Source organism: Cucumis melo, chromosome 9 (assembly GCF_025177605.1).
Source record: "Cucumis melo cultivar AY chromosome 9, USDA_Cmelo_AY_1.0, whole genome shotgun sequence".
Lineage (NCBI taxonomy): Eukaryota > Viridiplantae > Streptophyta > Magnoliopsida > Cucurbitales > Cucurbitaceae > Cucumis > Cucumis melo.
The window spans coordinates 6,630,725-6,649,188 of NC_066865.1; the positions used below are offsets into that span (position 1 = coordinate 6,630,725).

The 18,464-nt window shown below is 31.0% G+C and overlaps 2 protein-coding genes across 5 annotated transcripts; one reads left to right on the forward strand and one right to left on the reverse strand.

Annotated features, from left to right (window-relative positions):
• The first annotated feature begins 4,272 nt into the window (after nucleotides 1-4,272).
• On the forward strand, nucleotides 4,273-8,846 carry LOC103501682 (uncharacterized). 4 transcript variants are annotated; one of them, XM_008465348.3, is made up of 9 exons: nucleotides 4,273-4,431; nucleotides 5,626-5,745; nucleotides 5,828-6,019; nucleotides 6,137-6,361; nucleotides 6,627-6,658; nucleotides 6,739-6,831; nucleotides 7,403-7,556; nucleotides 7,662-8,230; nucleotides 8,351-8,846. In XM_008465348.3, exons 1-9 carry the CDS (start codon nucleotides 4,392-4,394, stop codon nucleotides 8,678-8,680), a joined length of 1,755 nt encoding a protein of 584 aa, XP_008463570.1. In that variant the 5' UTR covers nucleotides 4,273-4,391; the 3' UTR covers nucleotides 8,681-8,846. The 4 variants fall into 4 exon arrangements, with proteins under 4 accessions (XP_008463570.1, XP_016903047.1, XP_008463571.1 ...); XM_017047558.2 differs by having other exon boundaries at nucleotides 7,665-8,230; XM_008465349.3 differs by having other exon boundaries at nucleotides 5,649-5,745.
• Nucleotides 8,847-8,983: 137 nt separating this feature from the next.
• Nucleotides 8,984-11,185, reverse strand: LOC103501681 (40S ribosomal protein S23). Its single transcript, XM_008465345.3, has 4 exons — nucleotides 11,024-11,185; nucleotides 9,797-9,952; nucleotides 9,584-9,710; nucleotides 8,984-9,243 (listed from the first exon to the last, which is right to left on the reverse strand). Exons 1-4 carry the CDS (start codon nucleotides 11,026-11,028, stop codon nucleotides 9,103-9,105), a joined length of 429 nt encoding a protein of 142 aa, XP_008463567.1. The 5' UTR covers nucleotides 11,029-11,185; the 3' UTR covers nucleotides 8,984-9,102.
• Between the last annotated feature and the right edge of the window lie 7,279 nt (nucleotides 11,186-18,464).

An 18,464-nucleotide genomic window follows, 5' to 3' on the forward strand; every position in this document is an offset into this window, starting at 1 on the left:
GTCATCCTAGTACTGGCCTGCCTGTGGACATCTCTGGTGTAACAAAATCTTCAAGTTCGAAGAGAAAAAATCATGCTAATTACAAACGAGCTTTGTTCATTTTAGCATATACTTGCCGAACTTTGATGATATGAATATAAAAATACTTAAAATATCGAAAACTAATGATTAAAATTAATTTCAAACGTTATGACTAAAAACATTTAGTTTTTAAATCTTAAAAATATAGAATATATATAAATTAAACATAACAAATATTAGCTTTAACTAAAACGGAGTTAATTGAAACAAGTTTGATTAGTTGAATAAAAGTCTAACTTGATATATGAAAATTCTAGGATTTGAAAATTAGGAACCAATTGGTGAATCCCTAATATCAAATTCTAAACTCCGATCAATTTGACAAAAATCCAAAGAGGGTTAGAATTTAAGTTTGTTTAAGGTTTGAACACTCCACAAGTAATAATTACCTTGACGCTAAAGCATGCAATCCTAGATTAAGAATTATAAAGGTTGGAGATGAATCTCCCTGTCTAACAAAATTTTCATTCCAATTTCTGTGCAAAAAAAAAAACTATTATATGCAATCTATTGGTCAGACTTTAAATAGTATCCCAATAAAAAATCCCAATGCAACATAGAAAAATAAAATTGAAAAATATTAAAATTACATTAAAGTTATTAAATAAAATTTAATTAATAATGTGATGTTTGGTCGGTTTATATCATCTCTCCCCTTCTTTTGAAGGATTCATCCTTGAAATCATGAGAAGATAATGACGTCTGTTTTAACACTTCTCTTAGATGGGACTCCCTTCTAAAGCGATCATGAGATGTCATAGAATGTTGCTATCTTAGATTCCTAGATCTTGGAAAGAACTTCGACGATCCAATCCTCATTCAATTTGATAACTCTTTGAGTTTTGCTTGAAAATTTACTGAAACTAGAAAAACTTGGTTGAAGCTCAATCGTTAGAGAACAAACAACTAACTCACATTTTTGGGTCTCCTCTTTGCATACTCTTATTCTTGTATATTTCTATTGTTTTTGTCTTAATTCATGCCTTCTCACACGCGACAAAGAGATTTTTTTATTTATTTGGAAGCAATGATGCAAGCATAGAATCGGGTTATGATAAATTGGGATTAAGGTTATTCTAATTCCCAAATAACTCAATCCAAATTTTATTATTATTTTTTAAATTACTACAACCATAACACTTCCGCCAAACTCATATTATTATAACACTATTTTTTATATTTCTTCTCCTAAACACATATTACTATAACATTACCAATAATAATCTTTCTTCAAACAATTATTATAATCCTTTCCCTTTCCTATACGCATCCTAAAGACTAGAGAGTGTAGGACCAAACTTTAATAATTCTAGTGCCGCCACAATAATCGACTTTTTTTTTTTTCAATTTTACCTTCAATCTTGTGTCGTAACAAGTTTCTGATCTAATTGGTAAACTTCTAATATCAAATTCTAAAACGCTCGAGTCAATTTGAGGGCAATCTAAGGAGAATGACTAAAATTGGATTATTTTTATGATCGAAAATCAAGAGATAAAACTCTAGTTTTGAAAGCTCTACAAACAAGATGATCGACTTACTCAAGTAACAAAGGTTGATGATAAATCTTTCGTCAATAGGGAAATATCGGAAGTATCATTCCATGCAAAATCAATAGGTAGAAAACTGTCCTAAAACTAATGCACATAGTAAAAAGACAAAATTCTTGATATTCTCTGGAAAGAACAAAATTGAAAAATATTAAAATGATTTCAAAGTTATTAAATAAAATCTAAATAATAATTTGATGTTTGGTCGGTTCATATCATTCTTTTAATTTAAAAACACTTTAAACATAGACACTTATATATACAAACTTAATCCTTAAAAGTGTGTTTGACCCAAGTAGTTTGGAAGTCGGCGGACTTGTGAATTCGACTCAAGGAGTGGTTTGCCAGCCAACTACTAAAAAAACTTCAATTTTATACCTTACCAAATATTCTTGTATTGTGAGCCTCAATAGTTCACAACTACTTCATAACACCTACTTTTCATCTTTCTACTTCTTACCCCCAAAGACCTTCTAAATGTTTAGAAGATAGTTTAATTAGTTTTGAATGGGTTAATTACGTTGATTAATTTAGATTTCAAAATATGTATAGTATATCATTAAATGGTTGACATAGTCGAAAGTTTTTTTTAAAGTCAATTAATTATATATGTTTTTAATATGTCCTTTAATATTAATTAAATATCATTTTGACCTTATATTTTAGAATTTCAATTTTAGTAGAGACTGTATTTAAGATTTATCAATTGATTGTTTAAAAAAATAATTAAAAAAAAAAAAAAGAAAGAGTAAAAAATCAAAATTTGAAGTGTTTTTCATATTTATAAAATGTCAAATAATATGGATGACACACCTACGAAATAGTACATGCAAAATGCTTTGGAATGGATTGCAATTTACTAAAAGTTTTCATTCTAAGGTTTCACCAAGTGGGGATGAAAACAACATGGAGGACCACTGCCTCAAATAAAGCTAAGGGTGGCAAAGCTAATAGTTGTGTCTCCCCAATACATCTTATTCTATAACAAATATGAGTGCATGTTGACTTCTAATGTGACAAATTAGGTTACACGACACTATATATAATCAATAAAATACTGACATAAACAATTGACAAAATGTTTTTTTTTTTAATTCAATTTATTATGTTTCAAGTTTAATAGAGTGAGTGTTGTTGATATGAATGAGAAGCTAACCTGGTCTCTACACAAAGAAAAAACTTTCATAAATATAACAAAATATCAAATATTTACAGCTCATATGTAACAAAATAAACGATATGAAGTTGACTATTTTTTAAATACTACAGGTTTGTCCTTCTTTTCCATCTCTTTCTTCAACAATTTTTCTTTTCCGTCATGGACTTTGAGTTTTTTTCGTTTTCAAAATTGTTCTATAAATATTTTAAAGTCTCGGGTTTGATAGATTCCTTGAGACATAGTGAATTGAAAATATTAGAGTATTGCTTAGAAGTTTTTAATGATGACTAGTTGAAAGTAAATATTTTCTAGAAGTTTTTTTAGATATTTCAGGTTTGTTCTTTTTTTTCCATTTTCTTTCTTCCGTCATTTTTCTTTTTCTTTCCATTATGGATTTGTGAGTTTTTTCGTTTTCAAAATTGTTTCGTAAATATTTTACATAAAGTCTCGGGTTTAATAGATTCCTCAAATACTGCTTCAAAGTTTTCAACGATGATTAGAAGGAAATATTAAAGATTAAAACCATAACTTTCATTTCTAAGATTGAAAATGGAGTAAAATAATTATTCTATTCTAAGTTTCTATAAGGCAGAGAGAGTGTTAAATCTGGAGATTCAATTATGAATGTTAAGAAAGGATTACAAAACAAAACTAATCACTAAGGAAACACTGCAATCGCCATAAATGTGAAATGACACAATATAATGTTTTGAGTAGTAATAATAATAATAATAATAATAATAATAATAATATTAATTAGTTAGATTATAAAAGTTCAATTATCAAACTTTCCAAATATTACATTGTAGCCCTCAAATTAAAATTAAATTCTTAGATAGAAACTACACAACAACAAAAAAAAAACTGATCATTAACCCTTTGTTTTGGGTTCAAGAAAGTCGATCAAATGATCTTAAATCTTTTGGTTTGAGTTTTAAATTATTTATTTTGTTTGTGATGGGAAGGATTTGAAATGAATATGTTTAAAATTTTATGTTTGGGTATAGTAATTGAGAGAAAAGAAAATTAAGAATTCATTGACATAGATTTTTATCCATGGATTATGTTAATTATAAATTAGAAAATGTTGAGATTGGTAATTTCATTTACTTTTAAATTATATAAAAATTTCATGAAAAATTCAACCATTTTTAATTTTAAAATTCTTACATAGTAAACAACAAAACTCATCTAAAATTTATTAGGAATGGAATTTCTTGAAAATCATGAAGTTTCAAACCAAACATAAAAAATATGAAACGACTGAAATTATCGTAGACGTTATGAGAAAACAAGCATAATCTTTTGAATTACAATAATTGGTTAATTCAAACCGTCAAACTTCTCAATTAGTTCATTACGAAATTTAACATTCTTGTTTTCCTTTTTTCTCTTTTTTAAAGAAAATTGAATTCTTACAATTTAAAACTAATAATAATAAAATAATAATAATTATTATTATTTTGAAGCCGTTTCATTATCTCTATTGTAATCATTTTCCTAACATTCATAGTTCGCCAAATTTCAAAAAGTTCTCTCTCTATCCCTCAGAATCGCTCGTCAAAAATGATTCATAACGAATGAAAAGCTCCAATACCTCGTTATGGCCTCCAAGAACGTATTTCCAAAATCTCAACCCTCAGGTACTTTCCTTTTCGATTTTCTGTTCATAGTTCCTATCTACTTTCATTCTTTTATCGCTGTTTTTTAACTTTCAAGCAACTCCTGCCACTATTCGAGCATCGGAAATCTATAATTCCAGTTTTTCTTTTTTACGTTCTCATCCGGAATGAAGTCACACTGTAATTTCTTTTCTATGTTTTGTCACTTTGATGAATAGTGGATTCTTTTTGTCTGTATCTCTTTTTTCTGTAGTTTTTTTTTCTTAGAAGTTACGATAAATACATGTGATAAATACATGTGGATACTTGGATTCTTTGTCGTATTTTGGAATTTCATCTTCTCTTAGTTCTTGTGTTCGTTTTGTTATTGAATTTTGATTGCTACACATTTTACTTGGATGGCAGAGATGTTGGAATCTTGAATTAGTTTCTTTTTTTCTTATTGATTTTGATGAGCTTTACTAACTTCTTCAATCATGCGTCTGAGAACGTTTTTTCTGTGACGTTGACATTCTTCATGTCAGGGGAACATGTCAGGGGAAAGATTGTTTGGAATCTTATTATGAATGCATGAAAACTCAATTTCGAACATATTATCTTGATTTCATCTTATCTTTTGTCTAAATTATTATAGAATTTCCAATTTGTTACATCGTAATTGGATTAGATGCTTGAATCTTGAAATACCTTTTTATTGATTAACATAAGATGTCTAGATGTCGCCTACAAGCTTCGCAGTTCTCAATACTGCTTCCGTGAAGTTTCTTGTGTGCATCAACTCTAATATACCATGATTATTGAACTTTTTTATTTTTATACATCGTACTTGGGTAACATAGATGCTTCTCAAAATATTGCTTCCATGAAAGATATTTTTATTGATTAGATGCGGCTTACAAGCTCTTCAGTTGAAACACTTGGCTTCCTTGGTCAGGGTATGATCGATAAGTGCCAATAGAAGAGTGCTATGATCTAATTATTTGTTTGTTATTGTTTTCTTTTTCATGAGAGGAGTTTCTCTATGATCTAATTATTTGTTTGTTATTGTTTTCTTTTTCATGAGAGGAGTTTCTTTGTGATAATTGGTTTTAACGATAGCTAATGAAAGAAACCTCATCCTCTATACAGGCACAAGTAAAATCCATCTTTCTTCCGTATTGATCCTTAACTACTTTTTGCATTCTTTGCTATTTTCTCTCTAATCGTATTTGACAGCAAATTCAAATATCCGAAACAAGGTCGATGTTCTTAATGGGCATGAAAATAGAGATTCTAATTCCAAGTGCAATTTGCGCATGAGTCTTGCCTGGGATAGCGCCTTCTTTACGAGCCCAGGTACAGCCTATAAAATTTACTTTTCAGCCTACATTTCTATGTAAGCTACAGTTCATTTTATTACATTTGTTGACACTGACAGGAGTACTGGAACCGGAGGAATTATTTACGGCCTTGAATTCAAGGAATTATGATGATGTGGTTAACATACTGGGGAACGAGGAACACCTTCTATTATCGTCTCAATCACTAGAACCAGACACTAATAACAAAGCTGAAAATTACAACTACCGTAAGAGCTTAGCTTGGGATAATGGATTTTTCACTAGCGAAGGTATGCTTAAAACTGTCCTGATAAAGTTTTATCTTGCCTAACCAATAATATGTGGGTTTGGTGTTTTTAAAAATGGACGACTTAAACTGTACGATCAAATGTTTTTCTATATTTCAGGAGTTTTGAACCCTCTAGAATTGGCCATTGTTAACAACGGTTTAAAGAAGCCTGAAAGCCATCTAGTTTCCGTTATTGAGGATGAAGTTTGGAGGTCTGTGGAGTCCAACAATGCCTGTGATAGTGAAGGTTCCTCATTAAGTAGACTTGAGATGGATCTTTTTGAAGACATAAGAGCATCTATCCCCAAACCAATTTCTTCAAGGTTTGAACCGGGAAGACCAGGTAATGAGATCTGTAACTCAACATTTAACAGGATTTGTTAAAAGGTAGAAGCAAGCTAGATTATCATGAACCGTGTCCATAGAACAAATAAGATTCAAGAAGAGTTTATGCAACTGTCACATTCATCTGTCCTGAAGTCGTCCATGCGTAGTTCCACAAGTGTAGCATTTCTTAATCATTAGTAGAACTGTGAGACAGTTTAAACTTTAAATTATATGCAACTGTCACTATATTCATCTGGTTTTATTATTTCCCTTCATTATAGCTTCAGCCGAACCAAGGGATTCTCGAACTATGGTAACCTCTTGCCTCCATCAAAATTATTATTCATAAATCCATTTTGGTTCCCAAAGTAATATTTTCCACGTATATTTCAGATGAAGGCCATGCCAACTTGCAGAAAGCAGAGTATTAATAAGCATGGATCAAAGAAGATTATTAAAGAGATACCAACATCCCCAAGAATGCAGGTACAGTTCGGTTTCTGTCTCGTTTGGTTTGGGTGATTGGATGATTGGTGAAGTTCTTCAGTTAAAGCCTCCATCTCTTTTCCACTCATAAGAGCAAGGAATGGAAATAAAAAGAGCAGGCTTTAAGTTAGCATTTTCACTCTTTTCCACTCCATCTCTTTTCCACTTATTTCTATTCCTTGCATGAATGCAATATTGTTAAGAAATCAACTCTCAAATATAAACAAAAATACGTGATTTATGTAGTTTACTAACAACATTATAGCTAGGCTCATCAGCACAGAGGAAGAGAGAAGTTTTATATTAGAAGGAATACCATATTACAAATAAAAAAGATGCCTCTAGGGTTAGAGAGTTCATATCGCCCATTCTTCTAAACCCTAGAACCAAAATCGTATATAATATAACAGAATAAATATGAATACAACTTAGGTTTTTAGGGGACCTTGTATTTGATCTTTCGGAGCATCAGATTACATGTTCAAGCCTGCATTTTGAATGCTTTAGAATTTGGCTTTTTAACTAGGTTCGTTTCTCTTTATGTTCATACTGACAAGTGCTCTCTCTTTAGTTGAAACATATGGGTGAAAGTAGGGAACATTATTCATCTTCATCCCTCAAACCATTCAAGACCTCAAAGCAGATTTCAAAAAATTCAACTAAGATAGCTTCCTCGGATGAAAAGCATGTCAAACTTGGATGCAGGTCTGCAGTTTCGGCTTCGGGTATGCATCAACTCAATCCACGTTAAACACTCATGTATAATAATTCCGGTTTCTCCGCTGAAACGAAATTCGTAATAACATACCATTGGCTTTCTTACTTTACAGCAGAAAGTTTGGGGAAGTTGAAGAAACCAAGTTTAAGGCAGTCGTTAAATTCCATCCATAGCTCAACTCAGTCATTTAGATCACCTCTATCACACAGTACAACATTGAACGCCAGTCGCCGCCCTCCGTCTGAGATAACCATTCGGAAATCACCTCCAACTTTTAGAAGAAGAGTTAACTCCCGAGGTTCGAATATACTTGTCGCTGGTGCATCATCAACAACTCCATTGATGAAGACGAAGGCAGGCAAGACGGAAGTGGGAAGTTCTTGCCAGTCCACCACACCACCATCCTCATGGAATGGGACACCATCACCAGCAAGCTCAATTGATGAATGGCAATTAGAGTTTTCATCGACCTCTGCAACTCAAAGAATTAATAGAGGCAAACGTAGTCCATATTCCAGTCTTGGAAGTTCTCTAAAAGAGAACAAGAATCAAGAATCGATAGTAAATCGACGACAACAAAAACACCATAAAGAAGGCAATGCTGATACATCAAGTATATTGAGAGAAGTAAAACCATCAGGCCTGAGAATGCCGTCGCCGAAACTCGGCTTTTTTGACGTGGTTAATTTCATTCTATAAGTCTCCTATGCTTTTTATGCTTTGGAATCCCGAATCTGCTTTTATGTAGTTTACTTTTTAGCTAACATACTTGATGACATTGAATTTTTTTTCTATGAACAGGAAAATATGTTAGAGTTGGCTACTGATACTGATGCCAAGCGGGATGTTGGTGCACGTCGTACTCGTTATACTAAGCTTCTTTCTCCTAGAACTCAACCCAGCAACGATATTCGGAATCGTAAAAACGGAGCAACACCGGTGTCCTTCTCAACCAGAAAAAGTAACAAAAGTCCAACAGTGAAGACATATAACAAGATAGTCCAGTGTAATCAATCTACGAAGATCGTCTCAAGGTACGAGTTAGATGACAACAAGGAAAATGAATTTAGTTTAGTTGATCATCAAATTGAGGGCTTAGCAAAGCAGGTACACTCCATTGCTCTAAACTGAGATGGAGTTCGTCCAAGTAGACAGAATTAGAATGTTTAATAGTCATTTTGATAAAGCTAAAATCAAAACGACTAGAAAATGTATGTTTTTTTTTTTAATTTTTGCAATAACAATCTAAATTCAATTTTTGATAGAAGAAATAAAATTCTAAGATTAAGCGGCTAAATTAATTTTGAATTATCAATGACGTGTTTTGAAGTACTCTTATCAATTATCCTCGATTGCATCCATCTAAAAACTAAAGTTTTATTATTTGAGGGGTTATTGAATTGAATATGATTTGAATACGATTTCATTCCCAAATTAACAATAACGGCAGTGGTGTCATTGAAAATTAAAAATAAAGAGTTGTACATCAAAATTTGATTTTAAAGAAACAGTGTCATTCTCATTGGGGAGGTGGGTTGGTTTTAGGGTTCTTTCTAGGATCTTGGCTTTTCTTTCTTCTCTTTGAAGAGAGCAAGAAGTGAAACTCCAGAAACCTTAACAACCTTGAACCTAACACCAGGAATATCTCCCACAGCATGACCCTTACGTCCAAACCCCGCAATCAATACCTCGTCCTGTTCACACAAAACAATAACAAATTTAAACCTATAATTTCAGTACCAATCTCATTCGCTATAATATTTAGAACTCTTAGGAGATACTAGAATAGGCAATTCACATTAATGGAACTCGTTCCCTCTACGTTCCTTTAAAACTAATGACCTTATTTGACCACTAGAGATACAGAGGACCCATTTTTTTTACCACTTTTTGACCACCAACACATGAGTTAGTAAGAATCACAAAAAAGTTTTCTAGTTTTTAAGGCATAGATTTCATTTCTAGGAAAATAAACTAATGTAGGCCATCAACATTTCTAAAAGTTCACTGCATAAGCAAATTAGGTGAACTTACATTCTCCTCGATATAATTGAGGCAGCCATCATTAGGTACAAAAGCAGCAATCTTCTTCCCGTTCTTAATCAATTGAACACGAGCACATTTTCTAATAGCAGAGTTGGGCTGCTTGGCTTCAATTCCACTGTATTGGCAAATTCAACTTTGTTAAAAGACAAATAAACATGAGTAATTCATTTCAATAGCATAAGAATCAATCAGTAGCCTTACATCTTCTCAAGCACAATCCCTTTGGCATGAGATGACCCTGCAAAGGGCTTCTTCCACTCGTTACCAAGATGAGATTTCTTATATGCCTTGTCTGCCCACCTCTGCCTTCTACGGTGAGATTTCAACTTTCGACCAGCTCCCATTCCACGAGTCTTCCTGCACGACATGCAAACAAAGAAAATACAATCATCACTAATATTACATGATCAGAACAGATTGGCTGTGCACATAATGAAACAAAACTCAGCCATTACCATAGCAGGGTATGGGAAATATCCTAACTAGTAAGGAGTTGAACATGTATACAAAAGAAAGAAGACAGTTAGAGAAAATCAGTTTTGCTAAGAATGTAATTGGATGGGGCTGAAGACTCTAGGCATTTGTGAAGAATAATGTACATCTACTCTACATATTAAGACTGGGAGCATGCAAATGAAATTCAATGAGGGTGAGAAATCAATCTCTGTTCATGTCTCCTCCCCTACGAAATTACATATCAAAATTGTTGAACAGTAATATCCCCTATCCAAGCTTAGTATATGATTTGGGAAGGTATTTCCACTCATAGTATCCAAGCATACATCTTAACAAAATAGATAATCCGGGAAAGAGAGACTAAAGACCCAGCATAACCGAAGCACGGAATCTACATACTGATTTTGAGTATGAGAAATCTAAGCTCAACAGCTCTCCCAAGAAATAAGGTATAGAAGTTGTATCGAACATATCAAAAAGATGGTATACGAGTTTCGAATCTACAAAGTTGTTTCCACCGATGCTATACGAATAAATTCTTCAAACCATATGCACTCACATAATCTGAATCGGAAAAAAACAGATTATCCACAACTCCGAGCCTATCAGTTTATCAATAAAACAACTAGAACGTATCGAACCATGTTTTAAACCAAGACATTTCAAATAAATACTTCGATAATCCATTCTGTTCTGGAGTAAAAAGAAAAAGAAAAAGAAAAGTACTCCTCGATGCATCGTTTCTCCAGGTTTACAATTTTCAGTTTAACATCCTAACAAATAGCCAGATTAAAAATCGAAGCTCCGAGCGAAATAAGGGTTGTTCAAGGTAGCTCAAATAGCATTTGTTTGTTCATAAAAGTTGAACAAAAGATTATGAACAACTGCTTGGAGAGAACATAATTGGATGAAGATGAAGAAGATACAAAGGAAATGGAAGAAAGATGATGCAGAGAAGAGAGAAATGCGTACCCCATGATTGCGGATAAGGAAGATGCAGCAAACTTCTTCAAGAAACGCCCAAATTCGAAAGCAGTGTGTGAAGACTGACTGGCGGTAACTAAAACCCTAATCGCTTTGCAATTGCGGGATTTTATATACAATATATAAAATATAAATATTTTCTATGTATTATTTTCCTCGTAACCCTTTTATTTTAGCATAAGCAATATTCAATACATGTAATAGTAAGGTGTAATGTTCTCCTTTTATGTTTTTTTTTTTTTTTTTTTGTCTCTTGTTCCCTGTTTTTTCCTTGATTTCTTTTAGAAAATATTTGATAACTATTTCTTTTTTTGTTTCTTGAAAAAGAGAAACAGAAACAAAAAATGTGTTTGATAACTGTTTATTGTTTCTTGATTTTCTTCGAGATTTATTTTTTATTTTTATTCACATCTAATTCAATTAAATATTAAATAAAAATATATCTTATCCATTAAACATAAAAAAAATAAAATAATCAAAAGTTTATTTATTTAATACAAAGAAGTTCTGAAAATAAAAATAATAACATAAACATAAAATTGTATTTATTCTACAAATATTGCCAATTCATCTCTCACTCGAGCCATTTCTCTTAGATGATGTCGACTCACTTCTTAATTCATCAATTTCAAAAACCTCAATGTTTAATGATATCTAAAATGTAATATTAATTTTAAAGTAAGTTATTATGTCCTCAATATTCATAATTGAAATAAACAAAACAAAATTTAACCTTTAACTATGGTACCATGATGCTTTAGAGAAAAACCCACAACGAAAATTCATATCCGTGCAAGAGGAAACACAAAAACTATGGATCCGACGAAGAGGAAGAGCCAGACGAAAACTATGGATCCGACAAAGAGGAAGCCAACGTGTAGAGGAAGACGATGAGAGAAAGAGGAAAATGATGATTATTTGGGGAAAATGATGGAGATAAAGAGGAAAAAGGAAACCAATAAAAATAATTGAGAACCATGAAAATGAAATCAATAAAAACAATTGAGAAAAAGGAAAAGGAAACCAATAAAAATAATTAAGAAAAAGAAAAAGCAAACCAATAAAAATAATTGAGGAAAAAAAAGAAACAAATAGAAATAAATTGAGAAAAAGGAAAAGCAAACCAATAGAAATAATTGAGAAACGGAACGGAAGAAACTACCTTTTTTGTTCCCAATAATTTCTTATAAAATGGGAAATGTTTTAGAACGAGAAACAAGGAACGTTACCAAACACCTTCGTTTCTTAAAAAAATTAAAACAGAAACAGGAAACAGGGAACGAGAATGTTACCAAACAGACCCTAAGTTGCCATCAAGTTGTTGATACAAGGTGGGATCTTTGAAAGAAACACCATCCAAAGGAGTCACACATTTGTGTTAGGTTTTATGTCCTAAAACTCATAGATAGTATATGTAATTTGTTGACCATTTTTAATAGTGTTATTGTTATAATTTCAATAAAGCGTTGTCAATTATATTATTGGTGTTGTTTTTATAACCTAAACTCAATATACTAACATCCTTAAGTTGTTTGATGAGTCTTTAACTATATGTAAAGACATACAATGATAAATGTTCGAGATACAACTTAAAAGGTATATAGTATAGGAATAAGGTTGGATATCTTATCTTAGTAGCATTATGGATACGACTCATTTTGTATTTGATACAAATGCAATAATCCAATGTGTTTGTGTAGGTGACATGCAAGTGGTATCATATACAATGAGTTTGCATGAGGCTGGACCACGAAATAATAACCACTAGATGTAACTCTATTAGCTGGTTAGCTTTCTATTTCATTAATATGACCAAGGTCGTAACGTCATCTTAATCCTGAGTGTATTATGAACTCTTGTTTATGAGAGATTGTCCTTTTATTTGTACGGGTGAGAGTGGTCAGTTTGCAGACTCAATATGTTTATCAATTTGGGGACAAGATCGAGTAAGGAGCTAAGAACATAATCACACAAAATGGAATTGACTCATTCCCGACTTTTGAGTAAGTAGATGAGTGTTCCCTTAAATGGTGTCTTCGAGACTTGAACAAAGTGCTCTACCCTTTCTATGGCATGAGAGGAGTTTCTGCTTATTGGTTGAACCATTAACAGGTTGTTCATTAGAGGAGAACTGATATTTAAGAACTAGAAGTAACCCAAGGGTAAAACGGTAATTTGTCCCAGCTAGCGTTATGGACACTTGTGAATGACTAGCTTACTATTATTGGTCTATATACGTGGATACATAAATATATCTACAGTAGAAAGAGTTCAGTTGTGAGTCCTTAGTGGAGTGTACATAGTTAATGAATATCAATTAATGTGGTTAATGAGTTTAACCAATTAATCTTATATCGCTGTAGTTTCTGGTCTCTAGGTTCATTAGGTCACCTTGCGAGCTTGTAAAGGGTAATGAGGTTAATATATATTGATCGTAATTTGAAGTGTTAAAATTTACTTTGAGAATTAATATAATGTATAATGATACATTATAATATAAAGTTTATATTATAAATATAAATTTTGAATATGATTCAAAATTAATTTATGAGAAAATAAAATATTTGAATCAGTCCAAATATTAATTTAATGTGAATTAGATTCATATTAAAACTATAGGTTAAAATTTAATGCATATATCATACACATTAAAACTATAGGTTATAAGAAAATTTAATATAAGAATATGATTTAAATTTGGATTAAATTAAATATCTTATAGTTAATTTAACAATTAATTAACTGGAGAATAATTAATAGTTTAGTTTAATTTTATTCAGTTAAATTAAGGAATTTTTTCAACAATAGAAAAATTTGACAAACTATTTATATTCCATAAAACAAAACTACTAAAAGAAAATTTTTATTACACCTGATTTTTCTATGAAGTATAAATATTTTATCAATTTTTCTTAAACTAAAATTATAAATTACGGGACTTTTAAAAAATATAACAAAGCGGCAAAATTTTACAATATATAGAACAATTTTGAAAATGGAAAAAGCCCACCATGAAAAATACAAAAAGTGCCCCGTCAACTACGCCGCCAACGACACGCATAATATATTTGGTATACGATCGTTCATATTTGGCTATTGTTTGGTACACTATCGTTTAGATTTGGTTACGCGATCATTTAGATTTATTTATTTTTTGTATACGATCGTTTATATTTGCTAAACGATTTTTTGTAAGATTCTTTTGATACACGATCATTTATTTTTTTTGTACACGATCGTTTCATTCCTAATGTACGTAATGTTTTCTTTGCTTCGTACAATGAATTTTGGAGTTCATTGGTAGTTGGCAGAATTTTTCTTCAAAGTTCTAAGTAATTCTAAAAAGCTGGTATCATTCCATCCATACCAAACTTTTAAATTATACTATTTAATTAAAGTAGACAACTTGGTGTACTTTTTGCATCCTTAGTACAATGGTTTTTCAGCATCAATAAGCAACTTCTCAAATCCATTTAAGTCTTTTGAATACTCCTCATGAGCAACTTCAATCGTTTCTTTAACACTTCCAACATCATTCTCTTCACATGTAGGTGTATCAAATTTTGAAAATTCTCCATAGAAAGATGAGCTAGAAAGTTCTTCACCATGCTAAAACCAAAATTTATAACTTCCATCAATACCATTAACATATAAATGATCTCCTTTCTATCATGCTTTTCACAATTCCCACATTTCAAACAAGGACAACAAATGTAGGAGGTAGTTGTATTTGAAAATCCAAATTTGATGAAATTTTCAACACCCAACTCATATTTTTTGAATAATCTACTTTTGTGCATCCATGATTTATCTATAATTGTAAATCTAGTGAGAAATAAAGTAAATTAAATTAGTTGAAAAAGTCTTGTCGAGATTATTAAAAAAAAAAATACAGAGATTGAACAAACATTCGCTTAATAAGATTAAATTTTCCCCCAACTAATCAAATAAAGAAAATAAATTCCTACACAACATTAGGTTTTTCAAGCCCCCATCACAAATTTCCCTCCCAACGAAACAAATAAAGAAAATAAAGTTCATTTCCATTGAGACATTAAAACAAATATTTTGTGAGAGCCACAACCATTGAAGATCCATATGTTTTTTAGTGTCAAGTAAACGTATACTTGATGGTGTTTTAGTGTCAAGTAAACGTATACTTGAAAACGTATACTTGATGGTGTTTAAGTGTCAAGTATACTTATACTTGACGGTTTTTTAGTGTCAAGTAATCGGACTATACTTGACAGTTGATTACTTGACGCTTTTAAAAACGTCAAGTAAATGTTTACTTGACACTGTCTTAACGTCAAGTAATCCGATTTTTGTAGTAGTGAATATAAACCCAAGATAAACTTTGAATTTAATATAAAAGCCCAATAGGAATACTAGAATATATTTTTAATATTGAAAACAAATATTTTTAGTACAAAATAGGGATGTGTAAACTATAACACAAGGTTTAAGTTTATAGAGATTTACCTTTTGATGAAATAATGTATGAGACCAAAGTGTTAGCCTATGGTATCCCTTTGGATTCGTGTGGTAGCAAAACGAGTACTAAGGCTAGAATGGGAAAAGGATGACAAAAGAGGAAGGAAAAAGATTTAAAAAAAAAAAGAAAAAAAGTACAGCAGACAACTCTTTTGTTGTTTGAAGCAAAGATTAATTCCATAAACAAACTGTATCCCATCATCAACTATTACTTTTCATCATTATAATTGCCTACCCATTTTACCCAGTCAACAAGTCCATCTTATGAACTACATACTGTTTTTCTTCTACTCATTGCTTTGCTTCTACTAGACTGCTCTACATATTCCAATCAAAATAGTTTAAGAACAGAATCTTTCTTTAGCTTCATCAGCTTACTATCTTTACTTAACTAAATTAAGCATATATTCTATTAATAATACAAATAGAAATGCTTTTAATGGAAGGAAAGTACAATACTCAAGATGATATGTATCTCATAACGAATTGCATATATATATATAGAGAGAGGGAGAGAGAGATTTGACCATCAAAGCATAAATCACTGAACTTACAAACAACAGATAAAATAACTACTAGAATATCATTCCCATTCTAATCAAAGAGTTCCAAGATTAATGCTATTAATATAAGCCACTATAACATCATAGATCAAAAGTTAGAGGAAACATACCAAATTAGAGATGGCCGAATGGGAGACGACCGGATGATAAGTCCAGTGGACGACGAACTCAATACAGTCGAAGACGGAAGATGACGTTCGACAAGACGTTCGACGGAACGATGTTCGACAGAACAACGTTCGACAAGACAAATCGATAGGCAACGACACACGGTTCACAACAGATGATACACGAAGAAATTGAAGAAAAATTTGGGTAGGAGGCGCATGCGTCGGTAGGAAAGGTAAAAAGAAAATTTAGGGCTTAATTTAAAATTTTTAATTAATGAAATATTTAATATTTTATTTATTTTAATTACTTAGTAAATCTTGACGTTTTTAAAACGTCAAGAAATTTGGAAAATAACTCCCTCCGCCTTTTTATAAAAATTCTTGACGTTTTAAAACATCAAGAATTTAATTAATATAACTTGACGTTTTTAAAACGTCAAGAAAAAGTACATATTACTTGACGTTTAAAAAATGTCAAGAATGTTGAATTTATAAATATTCTTGACGTTTTAAAAAACGTCAAAAATTTAATGGATAATCTTTGACGTTTTTAAAACGTCAAGAAAAAATACATATTAATTGACGTTTAAAAAACATCAAGAAATCTGAAAATTGGTCTTTCATAAAAATTCTTGACAGTTTATTCTTCTAATCACCCATTTCTTAACTGTTCTTTTCAAAAAACGTTAAGAAATAAAAACCACAACTGTCAAGAAAGTCTTTTTTTCTAGTAGTGCTTCTTGATAGAAGTCATAATGGTGAAGTGGTCTAGACTTACGTGGACCCTATGATATGCTTCCATATCGTTGAGTTGCATGCACCAAATTGTGTGTTGTGACAGTTCGTATGCTTCAAACCCAACCATCATTGTGCTATACAAACCCTACATTACACCAAATTGATTTAATAGGCAAACACGATCAAGATTGGCGTAGAATTCATTTGGACTATATCACAATGTAGTATTCGCGAAATGATCTTTGTGTACGAGGAGAAGCAACACACGAGCCCAATGTATCAGATGACCTATTTTCCTTGGTACACATCAATTACAAGACGATTTACCACACCTGATGACGATTATTATTATTGCATGGTAAGAATTTTAATATGATTTATTTTATAATTCTATAATATGCACATTATTTAATTATATTATTTGTAATCGTTTAAAATAATTTTGTTCAAGACGTACATGCTTATTTGTTGAATAAAATTCACAAGATTTAAGCTTTATGTGTAATCAAATCTTGAAAAATATAGAATATATTATTCAATAGACCATACGATTCAATGTTGGCGATACAGATAGAAGACGCATTCGACGTAGACTACGATAACAGAGCAATGATGTCACAGAGGTTGATCAAGATAATACTTAGTTTGTAAATCAAATTTTAATATAAAATTCAATTTTAAATGTAGAATTATACGAAAATGCATTTTTGTTTGCCCCAATCATGGTCATATACAATTTTTTTTAACTTAAAAAAAATTGTAGGAAATCTTGTAACACTTCTAATTCACTACTTCCAAGTTCCAAGACACATCCTTCAACACATCTTTCAAGTATGCATTAAGTTGTCAGTATGATTTCAAAATTTAGATCATAAGAACGGCTATAATTAATTACTTTAAAATGTGATGAAAAATCAACAAGGTGAAGAAGGAATTTTAAATATGAGAAAACTGTCAAAATAGCACAATCTTGGATAGAAAAAATAAAAATAGTAAATCCCAAAATTATTTTGATTTATGGCAAAATCACTTGCCATATTATTTTTTCCAATTTTTTTGGCTCGAGTATACCCTTTGAACGATATACCTCTACGGATGACAATTGCTCATATACAAATACAATATATTTGTTGAGGTCAAAAAAATCAAATAAAATATCATGGGGCACGAATACAATCTATTTGTAAACACAATCACTTCTGGTAAATCTTAACTAAATACAAAAATATTTTATTGTTGCAGAATATTCAACCAACATCCCCTAAAGATATGGTTTTGGTTTCAACATCCACTAGTTATTGGGATTTAAATCAAGTAATTCATGATTTTTTCTATTTCATATTATTTATAAAAAATATATTAAATAATATATATTACAAATTTTTAATAACAATTCCAATCTACATTTTATATCATCCCCTAAAATCGTCAATTTGAATTCAAATTTTACCTCGTATTCCTAAAATAACTACAAAGATAAATTCAACTATTTTGTATTTTTTATTCTTCAAAGTATTTATCAAA